The sequence below is a fragment of the Chamaea fasciata genome, unplaced genomic scaffold, assembly GCF_029207755.1.
Source record: "Chamaea fasciata isolate MVZ Bird 193981 ecotype frontalis unplaced genomic scaffold, bChaFas1.0.hap1 SCAF_18, whole genome shotgun sequence".
Classification (NCBI taxonomy): domain Eukaryota; kingdom Metazoa; phylum Chordata; class Aves; order Passeriformes; family Sylviidae; genus Chamaea; species Chamaea fasciata.
Window position 1 is genome coordinate 11292065 of NW_027094103.1, and position 18370 is coordinate 11310434.

The following is an 18370-nucleotide window of genomic DNA, read 5'->3' on the forward strand; positions in this document are numbered from 1 at the left end:
ACTCATTTCTCCTAACTTGGCTGAAATCTAAGATTTTCCTCTCTTAAAAAAAAAAAAAAGGGCTTTCTCCCTTCAGCTTTTCCAGGTGATTCTGAACGTTCCCACTAGCTAATTGTAGGAAATTAGCAGAAAAGCAAAGGGGTTTTGCCTGACAGACAGCCCACCTACCTCGTTGCCCTGATTACAACATGTAAAATCTACACGAGCAAACCCATCCTGTATCAGCTCCACACAAAATGGACTCGTTATATCCAGTCACTAAAAACACAGCCAACAGATTTACTGTGAATAATTAAAGCATTTTGCAATTTTATGTTCTACAGCCACCTACAACTCCTGTTTACGTTGCTACAGAAAAAAAGCACCGTTAGGGTTGAAAATCATTAATGTAACTGCACCACAACTGAACCAAGCCACAAGGGGACAGGACACCAAGAGATATGCAATTTTATTTAAAATCAGAACACAGTAGATAACAGAAAGACTTATTATGCAAACAAATCCACTGTATGTTTCACAACTTGCTCGGCATATAAAATTGCCCCTTATTAAGACAGTCCAGGGTCACAGGGAGGAACTGTTCAGGCACAGGACGACTCTGCCCCCTCCGAACTCCACGTCTGCCACGCAGCTCCACGTGAGGGAAAAAGAATTGTCGGTCCGAGCTCTGTATCTACGTTATGATTCCAGTTTGAGAGGGCAGAGAAGTCCCAAGAGAGGTGGAGACTGAGGCTGTGGAGGTCGGGGCAGTGATGGGGACGGTCACCTCGACCAGCCAGTGCCCAGGTGCCTCCTGGCATCCCACGGCAGCTCCTGTTCCCTCCATGGGACAGAGGTGACCTGTCTGATCAGCTGTGCTGGAACAAGTGACTGCTCCTTCTCTGGGAGGCAGCCCTGAGTGCAGTGAGAGCCACCCAGGGTCCCCAGTCCGAGTCCCAACTCACAGAACTGCGTACAAAAGACTGGCACAAATAATGCTGCCCAAAGAGAAGCATTTCCAATGCTACCAACACTAAAGCCGTGTTACACATCGTATTTAAAGGATTTTTCTCCACTCCAATTGCTTTGGGGAAGTATATGCTATTTGTAGCAGACATCAAAAATCCTTTTTGTATATATATATATATATTTTTTTTTTTTTTTGGCAAGCATCGTGAGCCACCCCCTCTCAAGTCTCAGCTTGCCTATGGCATTTTAATCTCACTATCTTATAAACAGTGCAAATTAGTACAATTCTAAACATCCTAGCCAGAGCAGAATTAATTTATTAGCTGTAACAGAACAGGAGAAGCTGTTGAAGGGCAACAGGTTGAAAGCACTGACACAGCTCTTGCCAGGTTAGTGTTTCCTCAAGTTTGTTGCTGAAAGGATTGAACAGCTTTCCACAGTCATTCTTCTCCTTTACCCTTAAACATCACCAGCAGTCAAGTAAATATTTACAGTTTGTGTGCACACACACACACAAAATTAATGGCAAAACGTTTTCCATGAGCAGCCGGACTTCAGTTATGAGCTTGCAATAACTGAAACATCACATTAGTTACATCAGCTACGTTCAAACTTACCCATCAGTGAAGGCAACTATAAGCTTACAAATATCAGATACAGCTGTTTTTTCTGAAGTATGAGGGTCAGTTTTTTGTAAAAGTCAGTGCTCTCAGAAGAGCCCTTAAATTAGAGTTAAGCAATGGCCATTCAAATGATAAAAATGCTAATATCCTAGAATTACAATCACAAGTAGTGATCCTAAGGCACATCAGCCACATGCATATGCAATAATGCATTGTTTTGCTTTCAGACAAAAAAAAAAAATTGCATTAGCTTTGTCTGTATTTAGTGTGCACAAGAGGTTGTTTTTAGATAAAAGTATCCCTGAAAGGTCATTGTTATCACAAAAGTTACCAAAAGACAGAAGATTTAACAAGTAGTAAAAAGATTTTTGGACTCCTAATACCAATGAAGTCTGATACACAAAATGCAGTGCAAATTCACAATACACTTATCTATCACCCCCATCACTTCTGAGGCTTTCCAACCCTCAGAAAAAAAGTTGGCACTTGATAAGTGTAAAATATACCTGGTTGTTTTTATGAAATCTTAGTAAAACTGATTTGGGAGTGTTTTAGAGTTTTTGTGTAGCAGGCTCAAAGTATGAATCTCTGTACCCAGACAGCACCCTGGTAGCCCCCACCCACTTCAATTCTTTCTAGGACACAAACCATTTCTACAGCAGACTCATGTTTAGTATCCAGATACAACAGCTGCCATCCAAAAACCAGCACTAACAGCACAGCAAAGTTACTTTGAAACGAGTCATAATTAACCATGCTTGTACAAAGCTTCAGTGAGAAAATAATACCAAGGAAAGATACCACACTATTTAAAAAAAAAAATCAAAAACAACCACATCCTGTACCATCACTAGATTACAGAAAAAACACACTTTGCAAACAAATCCAATGCACATTGCTTCACAAAATCCCCCATCTATAAAAACTTGCCAGACTTACACTGGGGAATTGGTTCAGATGCCAGTAACACTGACCAACGTTCTGCCCTTTGGCTGCAGAAGGCAAAACAAGCCAAATGACCATATTCGTATTTTCAGAATCGAGAGCTTCCTGTTATGAGCTTAATTTCAGATTAGTATTTGCTAACCACCACACTCCAGAGGAAATGATTAAGGGACAATCCAGGTCTTACATAAAGAAGAAAAAAAAAAAATAGATCTTCTATCCTGACTGATGTTTGCAGTACTTCCAAACAATGTAGTGCATTCCAGGACAATGATACCAAAGGGCTCTGAAATAACCAAGGGCTTTGACAGATTCTGCACTGATTGGTGACAAATTCACAGACACTTTCTGTGCAAACAACAAGTGTTAAAATTTGCCTCCTCCAGTGCCGGATTAAAATACCAGCATGTGTCTGCACCTTAGGCTGCAAGAGTCACATTGAGAGTGGAATCTGAGCTGCCCTAAAAAGCCTCTCCCATCCAGAGGCGTAAATCAAGAAGGGATTCTGTAAGATGCAAACAGCCACCATGGACTTCAAAAGGCTTTGCTTCTTTGCCTACTTGCAGAGAAACATTAACTGCCAATTCCAGATAGATACACATGCCCCAAACTGCAAAACTAAACAGAATGGGAAAGTGAAAAATAGGTCTGCCAAGCGAGACACAGAGTTGAGGGATAAAATGAAATTGTGGAAATTCAAGTGGGCAATTACATGTGAAAATCCAGTATTTGATTAAGAAAATACCCTGCCTAGATTCCTGGAATCACATGGTATCAAAAGCTAAGCACCTGTGTAAAAAAATCATTTCTGTATCCAAGGTGTGGAAAAGGAGAAAAAACCCCAACTGTTAAGAGGCAAGGAAATAAAACTGCCTGGTAAAGTGTCTATAAAACCCTAAACTGGCTCTACAAACAGTTTAGTTTCATTTCAGGAGACCAGGACTTTGAAGGTATCAAGCTTTTTAGGAGTGGGAGTAGTGCCTACTTTGATTACACACTGTCTAAGGTAACAAGTGAAATGCAGAAATGAAACTCTTGTCATTTTCCCTGTCTGAAATCCCCCACAAGGTGTTCTGACAGGAGTTTCAGCTCAGTGAGCTCTGAAAACGCCGTGTACCTGGCCCTGGATGCAAAAGGATGCCGAGGGGGGTCCTGTGCACGCCCCTTGCCCAGCAGTCAGATATGGTTGTTACCATCCCAACACTGTGCAGACAGAATTCCTTAGAGGGACAACCAGCTCCCTGTTTGCCACACACACATCCAGCTGCCATGGGAATCCATCAGAGCACAGGAGGATGCTGATCTACCATCACTAAGGAATTCAGAGCGTGACTCGGGTTTGTAACGTCAGCAAATCCACTGCGAGTGGCTCCTCAGTTTGATGGATTTACAGAATTTAGACCGTTATCACCTTCCTAGTTAAACCTTGTCACCACTGACCTTTGCAAACAAACATCATCACATTTAGCAAAGCAACTGCAAACCTCTGTGCCACAGCTCGGCCTTTGTGCTCCATTGTGCAAAGAACAGAGGCTTCCCATTGCCTACAGCAAGTCTCTGATGGGGGGGAAAGGAAATAAAAGCACCAATACTTAAGTCAGGCGCACCCAAATATCTACTGGAGGATAAAGCCGGGATGTGGAGGAAGGCGAGGAGGTCTCTGGGGCAGAGGTGGAGGGTAGGGCGGCACAAACTGAGCTGGGTATCCCGGCTGCGCCATTTGACTCGTGGGCTGGGCCGCTCCCGGCCGAGGCGGGAGAGGCGGGTACGGAGCACCTGGGTAAGAAGGAGCCGGTCCTGAGCTCATGGCGGCGGTGAAGGGAGTGGGCAAACGTCCTGCGGGGCCCGAGGGAGGCGGCGGGGGCGGGATCCGCCGCGGCACCACCGCCGGGGGAGGGTTTGCATCCGCCCTGTAGGGATCCGCAGGGGCTGCTGCCGGCTCGGCCGCCCTCGGCTGCGCCGGCGCCTGAACCTGAGGAAGTCTCTGTCCCTTCAGCACCATCTCCTGCAGCTTCTCGATCTTCACCCGGCGCAGGTGAGCCAGTTTCCGCTTGCTCTGGTACTCGTCGATGAAGGAATCCAGTGGTATTTCACCATCAAGGAACTTCTCTGCCATATTCTGTCAAATACAGAACATTCTCTTAGGAAACAGCCTACTGCAACGGAATCTAAATGGCTCGCCTCCCAAAAATAGCATCATTTTGCCTGTGATTTTCCAGCTGGCATATGGAAGGTGACTGGCATACTGAAGAATTCTGAGCAGAACTTTGAGCTGGTTATTACTCAGAAGCACTGAGAGTTAAATATCACTTTTGCATAAATTTATTCTGAAGTAACAGCAGTAAACACATCTGAATCTCGCTCTGAGCATTCCCCTGATCACCAGAGATGGGAACAAACCAAGTCCAGCAGCTTCCCAGATTGCCAGCTAAGCTGAATTACAGCTCAGTGCTGCTCGAATGCCAGCAGAAACGCTGGGAACTCTGTGAGACTCAGCACAGAGATTATTGCTAAGTCAGGTTTAAGACTCACCCTCACTTGTGGCTTTGGGTAAATGACGTTTAATAATTGAGAGCTGAACAAACATAAAATCACAAAATACAGTTTGTCCTGGGAATGTCTTTTTACAATCACAACTCAAGGCCAATCAGCAATTTTTTTCTCCTGATTAATTACAGAAAATGCCTGCATGCAAATCAGCAAATAAAACCAAACACTCCCACTATTCTGAAGTCAGACCACCCTTCAAGCAGTGGTGACCACTGGCACCTGTACAGACACATTGAAATCACAATGGAATATTTCAGCAGAAACACTGGAGGAAAACCAGCACAGGCACAGTTTTTTTAATTAGGCAACTAATTGACATTTATTATGAAGCAGTACATACACCAGGCAAACCCCATTAAAAAAAAGATTCCGCATTTTTAAGCTCTACAAGTTTGAAGGCAAAGCCAAGGAACTAAAAGGGCTTGCCTATCCTTTCCAAAAATGGGCGCTTTCTCTCTTGAACTTCAAAGATGTTAAGAGTACAAAATTACTCAGATAGAAAAGAAATAAAATTCCTGGAATCAAATAGCTGTTCCCTGAAATTCAAAGCAGAGACAAGACCATATTCTTAAAACTACTCCTTAATGATCAACTCAGCACTGCAGCCATGGAATCTGGAAGGTTCTGGCACGGGGTGGAAGTGGCAGAATTGGGGTGTTCTGTCATTACCTCTGTGTCTTCCTCAATCTTCGCCCCCTCAGTCTGCAGCAGCGCCAGCAGGGTCTCCAGGGAAGCATTACTGGATTGTCTGTCTGCAAAGGCACAGGAAGGACAGAAAATGACAGCTGGCTCCAAGTGACTTCAAACCACACAACAACCTCTAAGGCACATCTGCACAACCAGCAGACTCTGCAGTTCTGCACAGGATGATTACAAGGAGAAACACATCACAAAGTTCAGGAATATTGTGCGAGTGCTAAGAGCTGAAATTTAATTCCAATTATGTATTTGTAATATTGAAAGCACTTCAGCAAGTGCAGTATCAGATGTAAAATATAAATCAGTATGAAAGTTAAATGCGATATTCCATTTGACTTATAAACAGTCACTGAAAATTCAAATGTTCTGCTTTTGAGCAAGGTAAATGAAGTTGATAATTTAGAGAAGAGTAGGTCAAGAATAGGAAGAATCCACAGTATCTGTTACTGGATGTGACAGCCACTTAATAAATCATCAGAGGCGTGATCTATTTCAGCACTACCCAAGAATGACATTTCACTTTGTACCCTAATTCACACAGCTAAAAATGAGACACCAAGAACCAAACAACAAACAGGCAACAGATTTACATTCACTTAGAAAACAGCAAATCATAATTGTCAACAGCCAGTGTTACCTAGTTTTGTTTTCTTTATCTGGTATGCTTCAAAAAGAACTTGCAGCTCTTGATATTTCTCAGTCAAATTTGATTTCAGGGACTCCAACTTTGGCTGGTACAGGAGATTTCCTTCTGCCAGGCTGCGGTTGCTGGCAAGAGTCATGTCCTTGCTGTGCTGAACATTTTGGGCCTGGATATAAATTAAAAACAAACAAACAAAAAAAAGGTGTGTGAAATGACAGTGTAATTATTATCCAAGACAAAATGAGAATTTGAAATCTTTTAAATAAACAGCAAAAGTGAGCTCTGTGTAAGAATTAGTGCTGTGGCACTGGACCTGCAACTGATGAACAAGTGATGAACACTGACAGGTAAAGCAACAGCTCTTGAAAAAATCTGAATTCCAGCAGTGAGATACAACGAGTGCAGAAGAATATCATCCCTCATCTTGTTAACAAGTAAAAAATAAGGATGGAATTGTGACTGTTCCTTCTCCAGAATATTCTTCCCCAACTGTGTTACACCAATCCTGGATTAATGCCAAAACCTTAATTTTCTTCAGTTTAATCCTTCTGCTTAACAGTTCCTAAAGTAGCCTAAGAAAAAGTGACAATTCTCACACACCCAATGTTCGGCCAGATTCCAGTTTGCTCACACTCACACATGCACAGGATTTTATCAAGAGATCTTTCAGGAGCTCTGGGAGAGCTGAGTGTTTGGAGAAGTCTGCCCTGGGTGTCACATTAGCTTCATTAAAATATTCAGACATCAAAAGGGAAAAAAAAAAAAAAAACAAAACACCAAGGGATTTGATTTCAGATTCTCAGGCTGAATCAACGAGTGGAATAGTCCTCCCAGGGCACCACAGACTAACTCTATTGAGCTGCCTTCAAAACCAACAGGAGTCTGGTACATTTTTGTGACCTCCTCCATCCATGTGCCCCTTGTATTCCACGTTATCCCTGCCCAGCTGGAGCTGCTCCCATTTACAGCCGCTGCAAAAAGAGCACAGACCCTGCTCCTGCCACACTTGTGCCTGGACACAGAGCCACACCCCAGAAACAGGAAAGTGGAAACCCAAATGAGCTGTTTAAAAGCCCCCAGGAAAGGTCAGCATCAAAATTCAGGTGTTTTTCCAAGCACAGCAACTGTCTTTGAGAGCAATTACTCCTTTCTGAAATATTTAGATGCTATTTTAATTTCCTGAATTCAAAACTAGCTTGGTGTTACTTAAATACCTTTGTCCCCTGATATTGCTCTTCAAAAACCAAAGCTTTACTCTCACTCTGTTCTTGCCAAATCACCTAAAAACCCAATAACAACAGCCAAGGATAATTCAGAGTCCTAAACTCTACATCAACCCCAATCCTACTCCAAATTGTGAAATTCAGAAATTACACTTTCAATCTTGTTTTTTCTTCTCAAGCCTAAATAAGCATTCAGCTCTATGCTTGTGTTCAACGTGGATCATTTCAAAGAATAAAAAGAAAATCCTCTTCTCACATTTGAATCTAATGCAAAATAATTTAAATTAAACTGGTTTCCATTTGTTTATTCTCGTATTACCTGATCCTGTTAGAACTGTTGCTTTCAGAAAGCTGAAGTCCCCCCTATTTTACATTTTTTTTAACAATTATGAAGAGAACTAAAACACACAGGATTTAACAGTTTAATTAGTGGCACCCAACTCTTACCAACCTCCTGTAGTCACCACACGCCTTGTTACTCCTGAACTGCCAGCCAAGGAAAAGTGTGTGCAAAAAGACTGATGGGTTCTGGTGCCTCTTTCAGCATTTTAATGAGCTCACTACTCCCTCACAGCAAATTCAGTATTTTCACTGCTTGGGAGACTGATACTCTCATTTCAAAGCAGGTGCACAGTCACTCAGGAGAGACCAGTTTAATGAGTCAACTTTGATCTCTCTTTTAGGATGAAGAAGATGTACATTTACTCAGGGCAGGAAATAAAGCCAGTGGACACATAAACCTACAAAACATTCAAGAGCACAAATGCCAGGAAAAGGAAGCTTTTACTAAAATCATATATAGTAAAGAGGAGAAGGGAGAACTCCAGATAAACAAGAGTAAGAAAAGGCTGCCTAAAGTCAGGTGAGATTTTTGTGATGTTGTCCCTGCCTCAAGTGTCACAATATTTCTCAACAGGACCAGGCAGGAGGAAGAAGCAACAAATTCCTGACCTTTTATAGTGATCTGCTGGATAACTTTACTTTTAAATCATTTCGAATGTGTGAAAATGAGTAAATATCACTATGACATGATGTATCTGACTTGTAAAAATGAGAAAAATGTGACTAATATGACCTGCCTACATCTAAGGCAGAGTGACGTCCTGTCCTTTGCATCTGATATCTAATAATTATGGACTAGACTAAACTTTACCAAAAGTCTTAAAAATACTTGTTTTAAACTGAAAAAGTTAAGGTGTTTGCAACTGTACTTTAAATTACAGTGCTTGAAATGACACAGGACTTAATGACTAAACTTTTTCCATATTCTGAGAAGGGCATATTTTTTCTAACAGAAGTTGATCAAAAATGGTATTTGACACTTAAGGATGAATTAAAAACGTCACTCCTGAAGTCTTCACTTCCAGCACTGGTCTATGTCAAATTTCTTTTAACAATGCACACACCTGGAGAGATGACAAACTTGAATCTCACCCAAAACCAGGGAAAGAACCAGTTCCTCAAATACAAAGCAAATTCAGGAATGATGTTTAATGAAACTTAAGGAGGAGCTGGTGAAGACCCATCCACTTGTTTCAGGACATCGGAACGTTTCACGTCACTGGAAGAATTCTGAACTCTGTGAATTCTATTTCACAACAAACAGAACAGAAATAATCCCAGAGCAATGCAACTCAAATACAGCCACAATTTATAAACCAGAATAATCTCTGTCACTGATGTTAAGGTCTGTGTAAAAGCTTTACAGCAACTGTTCCACTACACTTGGAAGTTAGCTCGAGGAATAAGAAAGCAAACACTGTAAAGTTTGCCTAAAGAGTGCTGCAGAAAAGCTTTCAAAAAATGAGTAATTTAAAACTACCCAAAACCCCCCCCCCCCAAACAGCTGCAAAATCATCCAAGGGTCAAAGCCACGGTCCAGCACGAGCAGTCTATTAAGATTATCAGTGCAGCACAAAGCAAGCTTTCAGCATCCATCCACAGCTTTGCACAAGGCCAAGACAAAAGCTGAGGAAGGAATAAATCCACCAAAAGGTATTTTGCTGTCACGTGTGACAAATATGTGCACTAGCAGGGAACTGCTCCTGCACTGCTTGTTCACCTGCCCGCTGGAAGTGCGAGGAAAAAAAGGGATTTAGAGATAAAATACAGGAGCATGGGGACTCCAGCAGGATTCCTAACAAGACTCTTGAGGTCATGAGCACTTCAACAGGCAGGAAACATTCATCTGAAACCAGATGAAAATACCAGACAGAATCACGAGGCATAATGAGACAGGACAATATTAAGGAGAATATATGACTTTTTTTTTTTTTTCAACTGCTAAGCTCTCACTATGAATTCTGAATGGGACAAATGGAGCAACAACCACACTGAGCTGCTTATAAGGGGATTTTCATGGTACAAGGATTGCTCACTCCTGAGCAGACCACTCAACACCAAACTGTGCTGCAAGAAAACGAAGCCACAGACACACAGAGGTTGTTAAAGACAAAAGTCACGGTTTATGCAGCACTTCAAAAATTTAGTTGCTTAAAAAAATGAATTTCTTTAATGGACATAATTTGAATAATTTTACTCAAGGATTTATTTAATGAGCATTTCCAAGAGCAGGCAGCAGCAGCTGCTTTGGGAATTTAGAGCCTACTACTTTTATGAACTGCAGCTTTGTTTCATCCCACTTTTAAAAAAGGAAAAAAAAAAAAAGCCGGATAAAATTAAACCAGAACTAGTACTAGCTTAGCAACATTCATACTATAAATGTTGATCCCCTTATTCCAAAAGAATGGTTTGCAGCACGAGTTATTTGTGTAAAACGTCTCTGAGAAGCGTCACTCTGGTTCATCCAAAAAGCACATTCCCAGAGGAGCTGCCTCCTGAGAAACTGAGCAATCCTGACTTACCCACAAAGTCCATCAAGAGCTGCTATAATTATAAGCTTGCTCTGGCCAGCACCACGGGGAGGAATCTCCTGGTACCTTCGAGAAAAAGTCTCTTAAGGAGCTATAAATAAGAAGCAGCTTTGTGTGGCACCGTTTTAATTGCTTTATACATGGGACACATCCATGTTAGTTTCAGGTTTCTCCAGCCTTTATCATTCCCACGTTCTCTTTAACTTACACATACTTGTAAATTAAGAATAAAGCACGCAGTCACACTGTGGAAGGATAAAGATGCACGGTTGGAGTGTCAAATTAACCCCTGAAACAGGAGCTGACAGGTGCAGAGTAGGAGAAGAGACTTCTTTCACAGAAGATTTAGGAGTGCTTTTCATCAAGGACTCGTGAATAATAATACACCCCCTAAGAACATCTGTTCTGTAATAAATATTAAAACATACTGCAAAGTAATTAGATTGGCTAAATTTAGCTCTTCTGATTACTTAAAAAATGACAAAATAAAGCTGAGAAGGTAAGCTGCAGTTCCTAGACATTTCTTGCAGAGGCAAGACACCCAGCACTGCAATTTGCACTCATCACACACAGACAGGTTACTCATTTGATGCTCAGCTAGAAGAGAAAAATCTGTAGTTGTCACCAAGTCTAATTCCTAACTTTGCAACTAAATGTCATGTTTGGCCAACAAGAACATGACCACTTGCACGATGTGGTTTTAGGACAGGAATCCAAGAAATCTGGGCATGAATGCACATAGTTTGACTTGGACTTTCTGCCCTGCAGGAACTTTTCAATCAGCTTTTGAGAAAAGAACTATGCTCAAAAAATTCCTTTTGTGCTTGCCAGTGTACTCTGAAATGCTGGAATGAGAAGAAGGCAATACATTTCTGACTTCTTGATTTCACATAATTAAGGTATTGAAAAGCAAATAATTTTTGGTCATGGAACCTTAGCAGTCAGTAACACAATAATGCACTGTTACAGAACTGATACCCCAGGAGATAAAAAGAAAATTCACTTTCACAGGGAATTTCATCAAAGCATCACCAGAGTCAGGTCACAAATTCTCTCATCTGTGCTTTTTAGAGTTATCTCACCCAGACTGACTTCTATAAACAAATTACTTTTATGACCCTGCCATGGCAGGGGGTTTGCAACTAAATGATCTCTCAGGTCCCTTCCAACCCAAACCATCCTGTGCTTGCCTATTTCACAAAGATGAACGTTGTTCATGCACTACAGAGATCAACCCGAAAGGATTATTTTAAAAAACCCCCACCAAACCCTCCTCAGTTTCAAAAGACTGGAAGTACCAGACAAGGAGCTTCCTTCCTCCTTCTTGCAGACAAGATGATGGTTGTCTGAGCCCTGCAAAGCCCAAGCTCAGAGACAGGAAAAGCGACAGTTCAGCTCTGATGGCACAGTGTCACACACCTGGGGACACACGTGCAGGACGTTCTGCAAGCACATCGGCCCCTGGGCACACACAGACGGACACACACCCCCACAAATCCCGCTCAAATGCCACACAGGAATACATTCCCTGTAAGGCTGGAAGTGCCTATTTTTAGCTGTCAGCAAGAAAGCCAAGTGGTTTTTTCCAAATCCTCCTCCTTTGTGAACAAAACATTGGGGTTTGAGCTGGGTTTCCCTTGCAACAAGGAGAACAAAGGGGTTTGTTTGGTTTTTTTTTCAGTTATGGAATAATCAGCTTTAACCAACTTTGCCGCTGAAAATACAAGTGACCTCAGAGAAGTGACTCGGGAATCATGGTTGAATTGGCATGTCACAATAAAATTAGGAATTTAAGGACTTTGGAATAACCCTACAACCTGGATACACATGGACTGAGAGCCAAGCAGCAGTGAAGTCACCATGGTGCCTCCTTAACGCTCAGGATTTCCCTCTCTCCCTCTTCCTGCCACACATTTCCCAGTGAAAACTCAGGTCTCAGCAGCACATGCAATAAACAATCCAGTGAAGGCCAAAACAGAACGAGGAAGAAATATTCAAGCATGGCCAGTTCCTTCCAAGATGGGTAAACACATTTCTAGTTGAACAGACTCCAGCAAAAGCCTCCACATCCAATAAAAGAGGATTACAGCAGACAGCAGCACAGCCCTGTTTCCACACAGCCTGAGCACCTTCAAACCTGGCCACACTTTCCAAACACCACAAAATATTCCCTCGGGCCCGGAGAACCTCACTCTACAATTTAAAAGCCTTAAGATGCCAAAGAAAGAGGAAAACCTGAGGGTCAAATCGGGAATATGGGCTGTGTAATGAGGGAGGATCTTTTCTACTGAGGTCGTGAGGTTTTCTGTCACTTCTGACCTAAAGCCCACACTGACAAATAAATAATAATAAAGAGCCCACCGAGGCAGGCCCTGCGCTCGTGTCCCTTGTCAGAGGTCACGCTGGAACCAGCAGCACCGCACCCGTTCACATCTTCACCAAGTTAAGCCCATTATAACCCGCTGAGTTGCCTTAAATAGTTTTTATTCAGCAGGGTGCTCCTGCCCCCAGCAAACCACGGGGCCTCCAGGAGCTCTCTCTCTCTCTCTGCATGTTCTACTTTCCGCAGCGCCGCCCGTTTCTTCTAAGTCCTCAAAATAAAAGCTCACATGAAAAGTTATTATTGCTGCCCTACTCTCAGAAATCTGTTGGCACAAAGTTCAAAATCCAAATTGTTGCGTAACACAGCAAATAAATTCCCCAGGACACCTCATCAGCTCGGCCCCAGCCTTCGGTGGGCCTCTCCATGTGTGGAACACTTTGACAATTTGGCTGGAGGTGATCCGGAACAATTTCCTCAGAAGCACCGAAAGGGTCAGAGCCTGAGTTTGAGGGAACACAATTACAGTTGATTTCACTTAATAAAGTAAGCTTCTTTCTCAAGAACACGGTGCCACTGTTTTACTTCTCTTGAGGCTTTTGTCCTCTAATTTAAGAAAACAAAACAAAACACCCAATAAATACAGGACCCGGAGATGTAGAGCACACTTTTTTTTTTCTTTTAAAGTTTTCATACATACAGTTCTATCTTATTTGCTCTTATCTGACTAACAGTGAGATTCTTTCAGGAACATCGGTGGCCGAATAAACCCAGAACAGTCTCGTATCTGAATTGTAACACCCGGTGCCCACTGGCACATAGAAAAACCAATTAAAGACAACCACAGCCAGAGGAAGAAAACAGGCTCCTATTTTGTTATAAGAATCACAGCTCCAAAAGCACGACTTAGATGCAGCGACAAAGCCACTTCAAATAGGCAAAACAAGCAGCAGAAAAGCCTGACAGCCCTCGCTGCGCCCAGCACACCAACCGGGGCACACAGAAACCTCTTTCACGTTGTTCTGAATTCACCCTGGCGAAATCCTTCACGGCGGCCGAGGCACAAAAAAACAAGGGCTGTACGAATGGAAAAGCCGATCCCACCTCCGGGCCCGTCAGCGGTTGAATTAATTTAATTCCGCGTTTTCAGCCCGCCGAGCCCTCAGCCCTCCCGTGGCACCCAGCGGGCACCGATCCCCGCGGGCCGGCGAACAAAAGGCCGGGAGGGCCGGGACAACGCGGGCCGGGGGCGGCGGGGAAGGGGGAAGCAAGGAAGGGACCGCCAGCGCTTCCCGCAGCCCCGGGGGCTCCCCACGCACCGGCAGCTCCCCGGCAGGGCCGAGCCCGCCCGGCGGCTCCGGGGAGCGGGGAGTCATTAACCAACACCGAGCGGCACCGCGGACCCCGCTGAGGGCTGAGGGGGGGGCGGCCCGAGGAGAGGCCGCGGCCGGGGAGTGCGAGGCGGGCTCTCACCTCTTCCATCTCGCGGGCCATGTCCTGGAGCTGCTCCTCGTCGTCCAGCAGCGCGCTGAGCTCCTGCAGGCTCAGCGCCTCCAGGCGCCGCGCGTCCAGCGCCATCCCGGCCCCGCTGCCGGCCCCGCTCCCGCTGCCGGACCGGAAGTGCCGCCGCGCTCTCGCCCCGGCCCGCCGGGCACCGCCCTCAGCGCCCCCTGCCGGGGGGGCGTGTCGGGGCGTACCACGGGGGCCGCGCGGCGGGAGGGGGGCGCTGCTGGACCGAACCAAAGGGGCCTGGGCAGGGGGGCGGCGGCGGCTGAGGGGAGCCCCCGAGAGGGGGGGGAGCCTCGTGAGGGGAACCCCCGTGAGGGGAACCCCCGAGAGGGAGGGGAGCCCCGTGAGGGGTCTGTGGGGGGAGCCCCCGAGAGGGAGGGAAGCCCCCGTGAGGGAGGGGAGCCCCTTGGGGGTCTGTGGGGGGAGCCCCCGTGAGGGGTCCGTGGGTGAAGCCCCTCCGTGGGCACAGCGCCGGGCAGAGCCCCGCACAGAGCGAGCTTTGTGCGCTGCGCTCACGTGAGGCGCTCGGGGCCCTCGGAATCCCGAGGGATCAGTCATTGGGGTTGGAAAAGACCTCTGAGATCATCTGGGCCGGCTTGTGACCGGCCACCACCTTTTCTCCGCCAGACCGCAGCGCGGATTGCCACGTCCAGTCTTTCCTTAGGCACCTCCAGGGATGGGGACTCCGCCGCTTCCCTGGGCAACCCTTTCCGATGTTTTATCACCCTTTCACTTAACAAATGCCTCCTGACGTCCAACCTGAGCCTCCCCTTGCCCAGCCTGAGGCCGTTCCCTCTCCTCCTCTTCCCTGGGAGCAGGGCCCGATCCCCCTGGCTGTCCCCTCCTGTGCAGAGCCAGAAGATCCCCCCTGAGCCTCCTTTTCTCCAGGCTGAGCCCCTTCCCCAGCTCCCTCAGCCCCTTCCCCAGCTCCCTTCCCTTCCCTGGACACGCTCCTCAATGTTCTTCCCCAATGGAGGGCCCAGAAGTGGGCACAGGACTCCAGGTGTGGCCCCGGAGATGCGGCTGCTGGGACACTCGGAGGCCGGACAGGTCAGTGGGGTGGCTCGGACTCTGCCCTGTGTCCTGCCGGGCAGAGCTGAGCTCTCAGAGACCCTTCCCAGCCCCGCCAGCACAGAGCCCCTGCCTGGAAGTGCCGTAGCCACTCGTGGCCTCCTTTTGTTTAAAACTTCACAGCTGTAAATTCGGAAGGAAAATCAGTAGATTTGACTCGCATTTCCTTACCCAGGTTGGGACTTGGCCGGAGCAAATCTCAAAAGAATGATTGCATTATTGTTCTCAGGCCTAGGCTGAATACTTATTTAGGTTTAAAATAGCTAAAAATCATATCTGGCCAAGCTTTGGTGCTAGGTCATTTCATCCGTCTTAAGCACTTTCCTCTTCAACAGTGAGGGTCAATAAACAATCTGCCGAAGATGTGTTTCACGGTAAATTTAAATACTTTTGAAATGCAATGTAGTAAAAACTGCGTCAATTAAACCACCATATATTTTGTTCTTCTGATTCTTATCAGTCATGTCACCAGCACTGGAGTAGGCAGTGTGTGGTAACCCTGAGGAGCAGCAGCTCCCCAATTACTGCTGCTGTTAGCAGAGCTGATAAAGACAATTACGCCTGGAAACAATTAATTGTGTTAACAGAGCCTAAGTTGTATGCATCACTTGGCGTGCACCACCTTCCTGGCCTGCTTTTGTCCCTACGTGGGTGTGGGTGTGTGTATTATTTCCGTGTGTGTAACTCTGGAGAGAGAGCCAAGAAGGAACCAGGAGCCAAGGGAGCAGGGGAGGGAATGGCCACGTGGTCCTTGTCCTTTGGAGTTGATATTTTTGATCTAACCGGGGGGGAAAAAAAAAAAATCCATACAATGACCGAATACAATTCTGATGCAATGAAGTTGCAGTCACGCTCAGGAAATGACCCAGCAGCTCCTGGCAGGACACTGTGATGACGTGACAGCTTTATGGTCGTTCCTTTGTCCTGTAACTAAACTGGGCTCCCTATACTTCTCACCCTCACAGAAGCCCTCTTTGTCATTATTATCCACAGGGAATAAGGACCAGCAAGGTGACCCTGCTAGAGGAAGCCTTCCAGACCTTCTGGCTGCTTGGTGCAGAGGAGCTCCACAACCCTGGGTGTGCTCAGAGGGAGGTGAGGGCGCGATGTTTGCGCAGCAGGAAGCAGAGCCGAGGGTGGGGAGAAGGTGTTCAGTGGGACAGGCACGTACCAGCTATCACAGCCCTCACCCTGCCTGCTGCAGGTATGTGCTCTGTGCCAGGTGAGTCAGCAGCCATGCCCTGGGCACTGACAGGGGTTTGCACAGTCACTGCAGCCCTGCCTTGTTCTGTAAAACCAGCAGATAGTCACCCTGCCAACACCATTCCACATACCCTGTATTTGCAGATGCCCAACAAACAGAGTCACAGCCACGGGTTAAACCTGCTGTAAATGTGCACATGCAAACACACATATGGATATACACACATACAAACAGAGGAATTAGCTGAGGGATTAGGAGAAGCCCTTTCTTCCCAAGAACATTGGTAATTTGAACTTCATGCCGTAACTAAATAAATGGTTTGGGGGGAGTGTGGTTTAGAAGTCTGACTCAGCTTCGTGTTGTAAATCTAGTTTTACCACTGCCTTGCTGTGTGATCCTGAGTGGAGTTCTCAGATTCCCTGAACCATGGTGCCTTTTGCTTAAAAAGGGGATAATAAGAACTGCTCAGTCACAGGTGAGACCATAACTCATTTGTGCTCAAGTACAACATACATTGAAAACACTACTTCTCCTTGAGTAGGTCATTCGGGTTCTGGTGATGGTGGAGAGTAGTCTGCATTAAACATCTGGGTTACTTTTGAGTACTTTGGTCAGCACCTGCATGTAATTGAGTTCTCCAGTTGTCCAGAAAAGCAGCTGGGGCTGAGACACAAGATAGAAGTCAACTGCTTTTGTATAATTATATTTTCTGTTTGGAAAGGTAGGAGGGTGCCTTCCCATTCTGCAGCCTTCATGGAAGATAAAGGTTTTGTGACAGCACATCACTTGGACAGGATATGAAGGATTGCAGATAAACCAGGATTTTGGGCTACAGGGTTTATCAAATATTGCAGTGCTGCAGGCTGGGATTTATCATCTCCCCAGGCTTGGTTCCTATTTGCCTTTGCTGAAATCCTTTTGAAGGGTGACAGCATTCGAGTACATTAGAACTGTAAGCAGGCAAAGTACAGAAGTCAGGATTTCTTATTACAGGAGAAATGGAATAAAAAAAATTGTGAAGATCACAGGGGAACCATGTCATGGCGAATAAGAAGTCAGGCTCCAATCTTGAGGAGAATTGGCATCCAGACTATTTTAAATAAGATGTTAGATTTTTTTTTTTTTTTCTATTTAAACTTGATCTTGAATTTCCTTCTAGTACCTCATATCCTTTTACGGTCAGTAGCACTGCACTCATGCATATTTATTAGATTTAGACATATTTTGCAAGTCACCTTCACATCTTATTTTCTTTTCCTGGACAAACTGGTTGGTCATGTACACATTGAATTTGCAAATCTCATCTCTGGTGTACATTAACCCCTATGAGTCTGCTTGCTCAATGTGCAGATAAGTTTTGGGGCTTACTTGCAATTTAACTTCCTTCTGTACATTAAGCACAGCCCATACTTCTGTTTAGTTTTCACAACCCAGATTCCTTCATACATGGAAATGACCTGCATATTCAGCATCCTGGCAGAGAAACAGCCGTTCTGTTTGAGAGATCAGTGCCCCTGCTGTCTGAGGGAGAGCAGGAATTAGGTGTTTGTAAGGTACTCCTTCCTTTCAGGGAGCTGCAGGTGTGAGAAGAGCAGCAGGTTTATTTACCTGCACTTATTTTCTTTGCCTTAAGCTCACAGTGAAGCTGGAATAGAAGAGGCAGATTTTATTTTTCCTCTCCAGACTAAACCACATCTCTGAACCTGAGCTAGAAGCACTTTCTATTTGCTTGTGGCACTAGAAAGTGCAGCCACTGAAACAC

The 18370-nt window shown here is 45.1% G+C and overlaps 1 protein-coding gene across 1 annotated transcript; it reads right to left on the reverse strand.

The window, feature by feature from the left end:
- Nucleotides 1-431: 431 nt before the first annotated feature.
- Nucleotides 432-14438, reverse strand: VPS37B (VPS37B subunit of ESCRT-I). Its single transcript, XM_066199658.1, has 4 exons — nucleotides 14298-14438; nucleotides 6403-6574; nucleotides 5736-5818; nucleotides 432-4635 (listed from the first exon to the last, which is right to left on the reverse strand). The coding sequence occupies exons 1-4, from the start codon at nucleotides 14400-14402 to the stop codon at nucleotides 4132-4134; spliced, it is 864 nt and encodes a 287-aa protein (XP_066055755.1). The 5' UTR covers nucleotides 14403-14438; the 3' UTR covers nucleotides 432-4131.
- Nucleotides 14439-18370: the final 3932 nt, after the last annotated feature.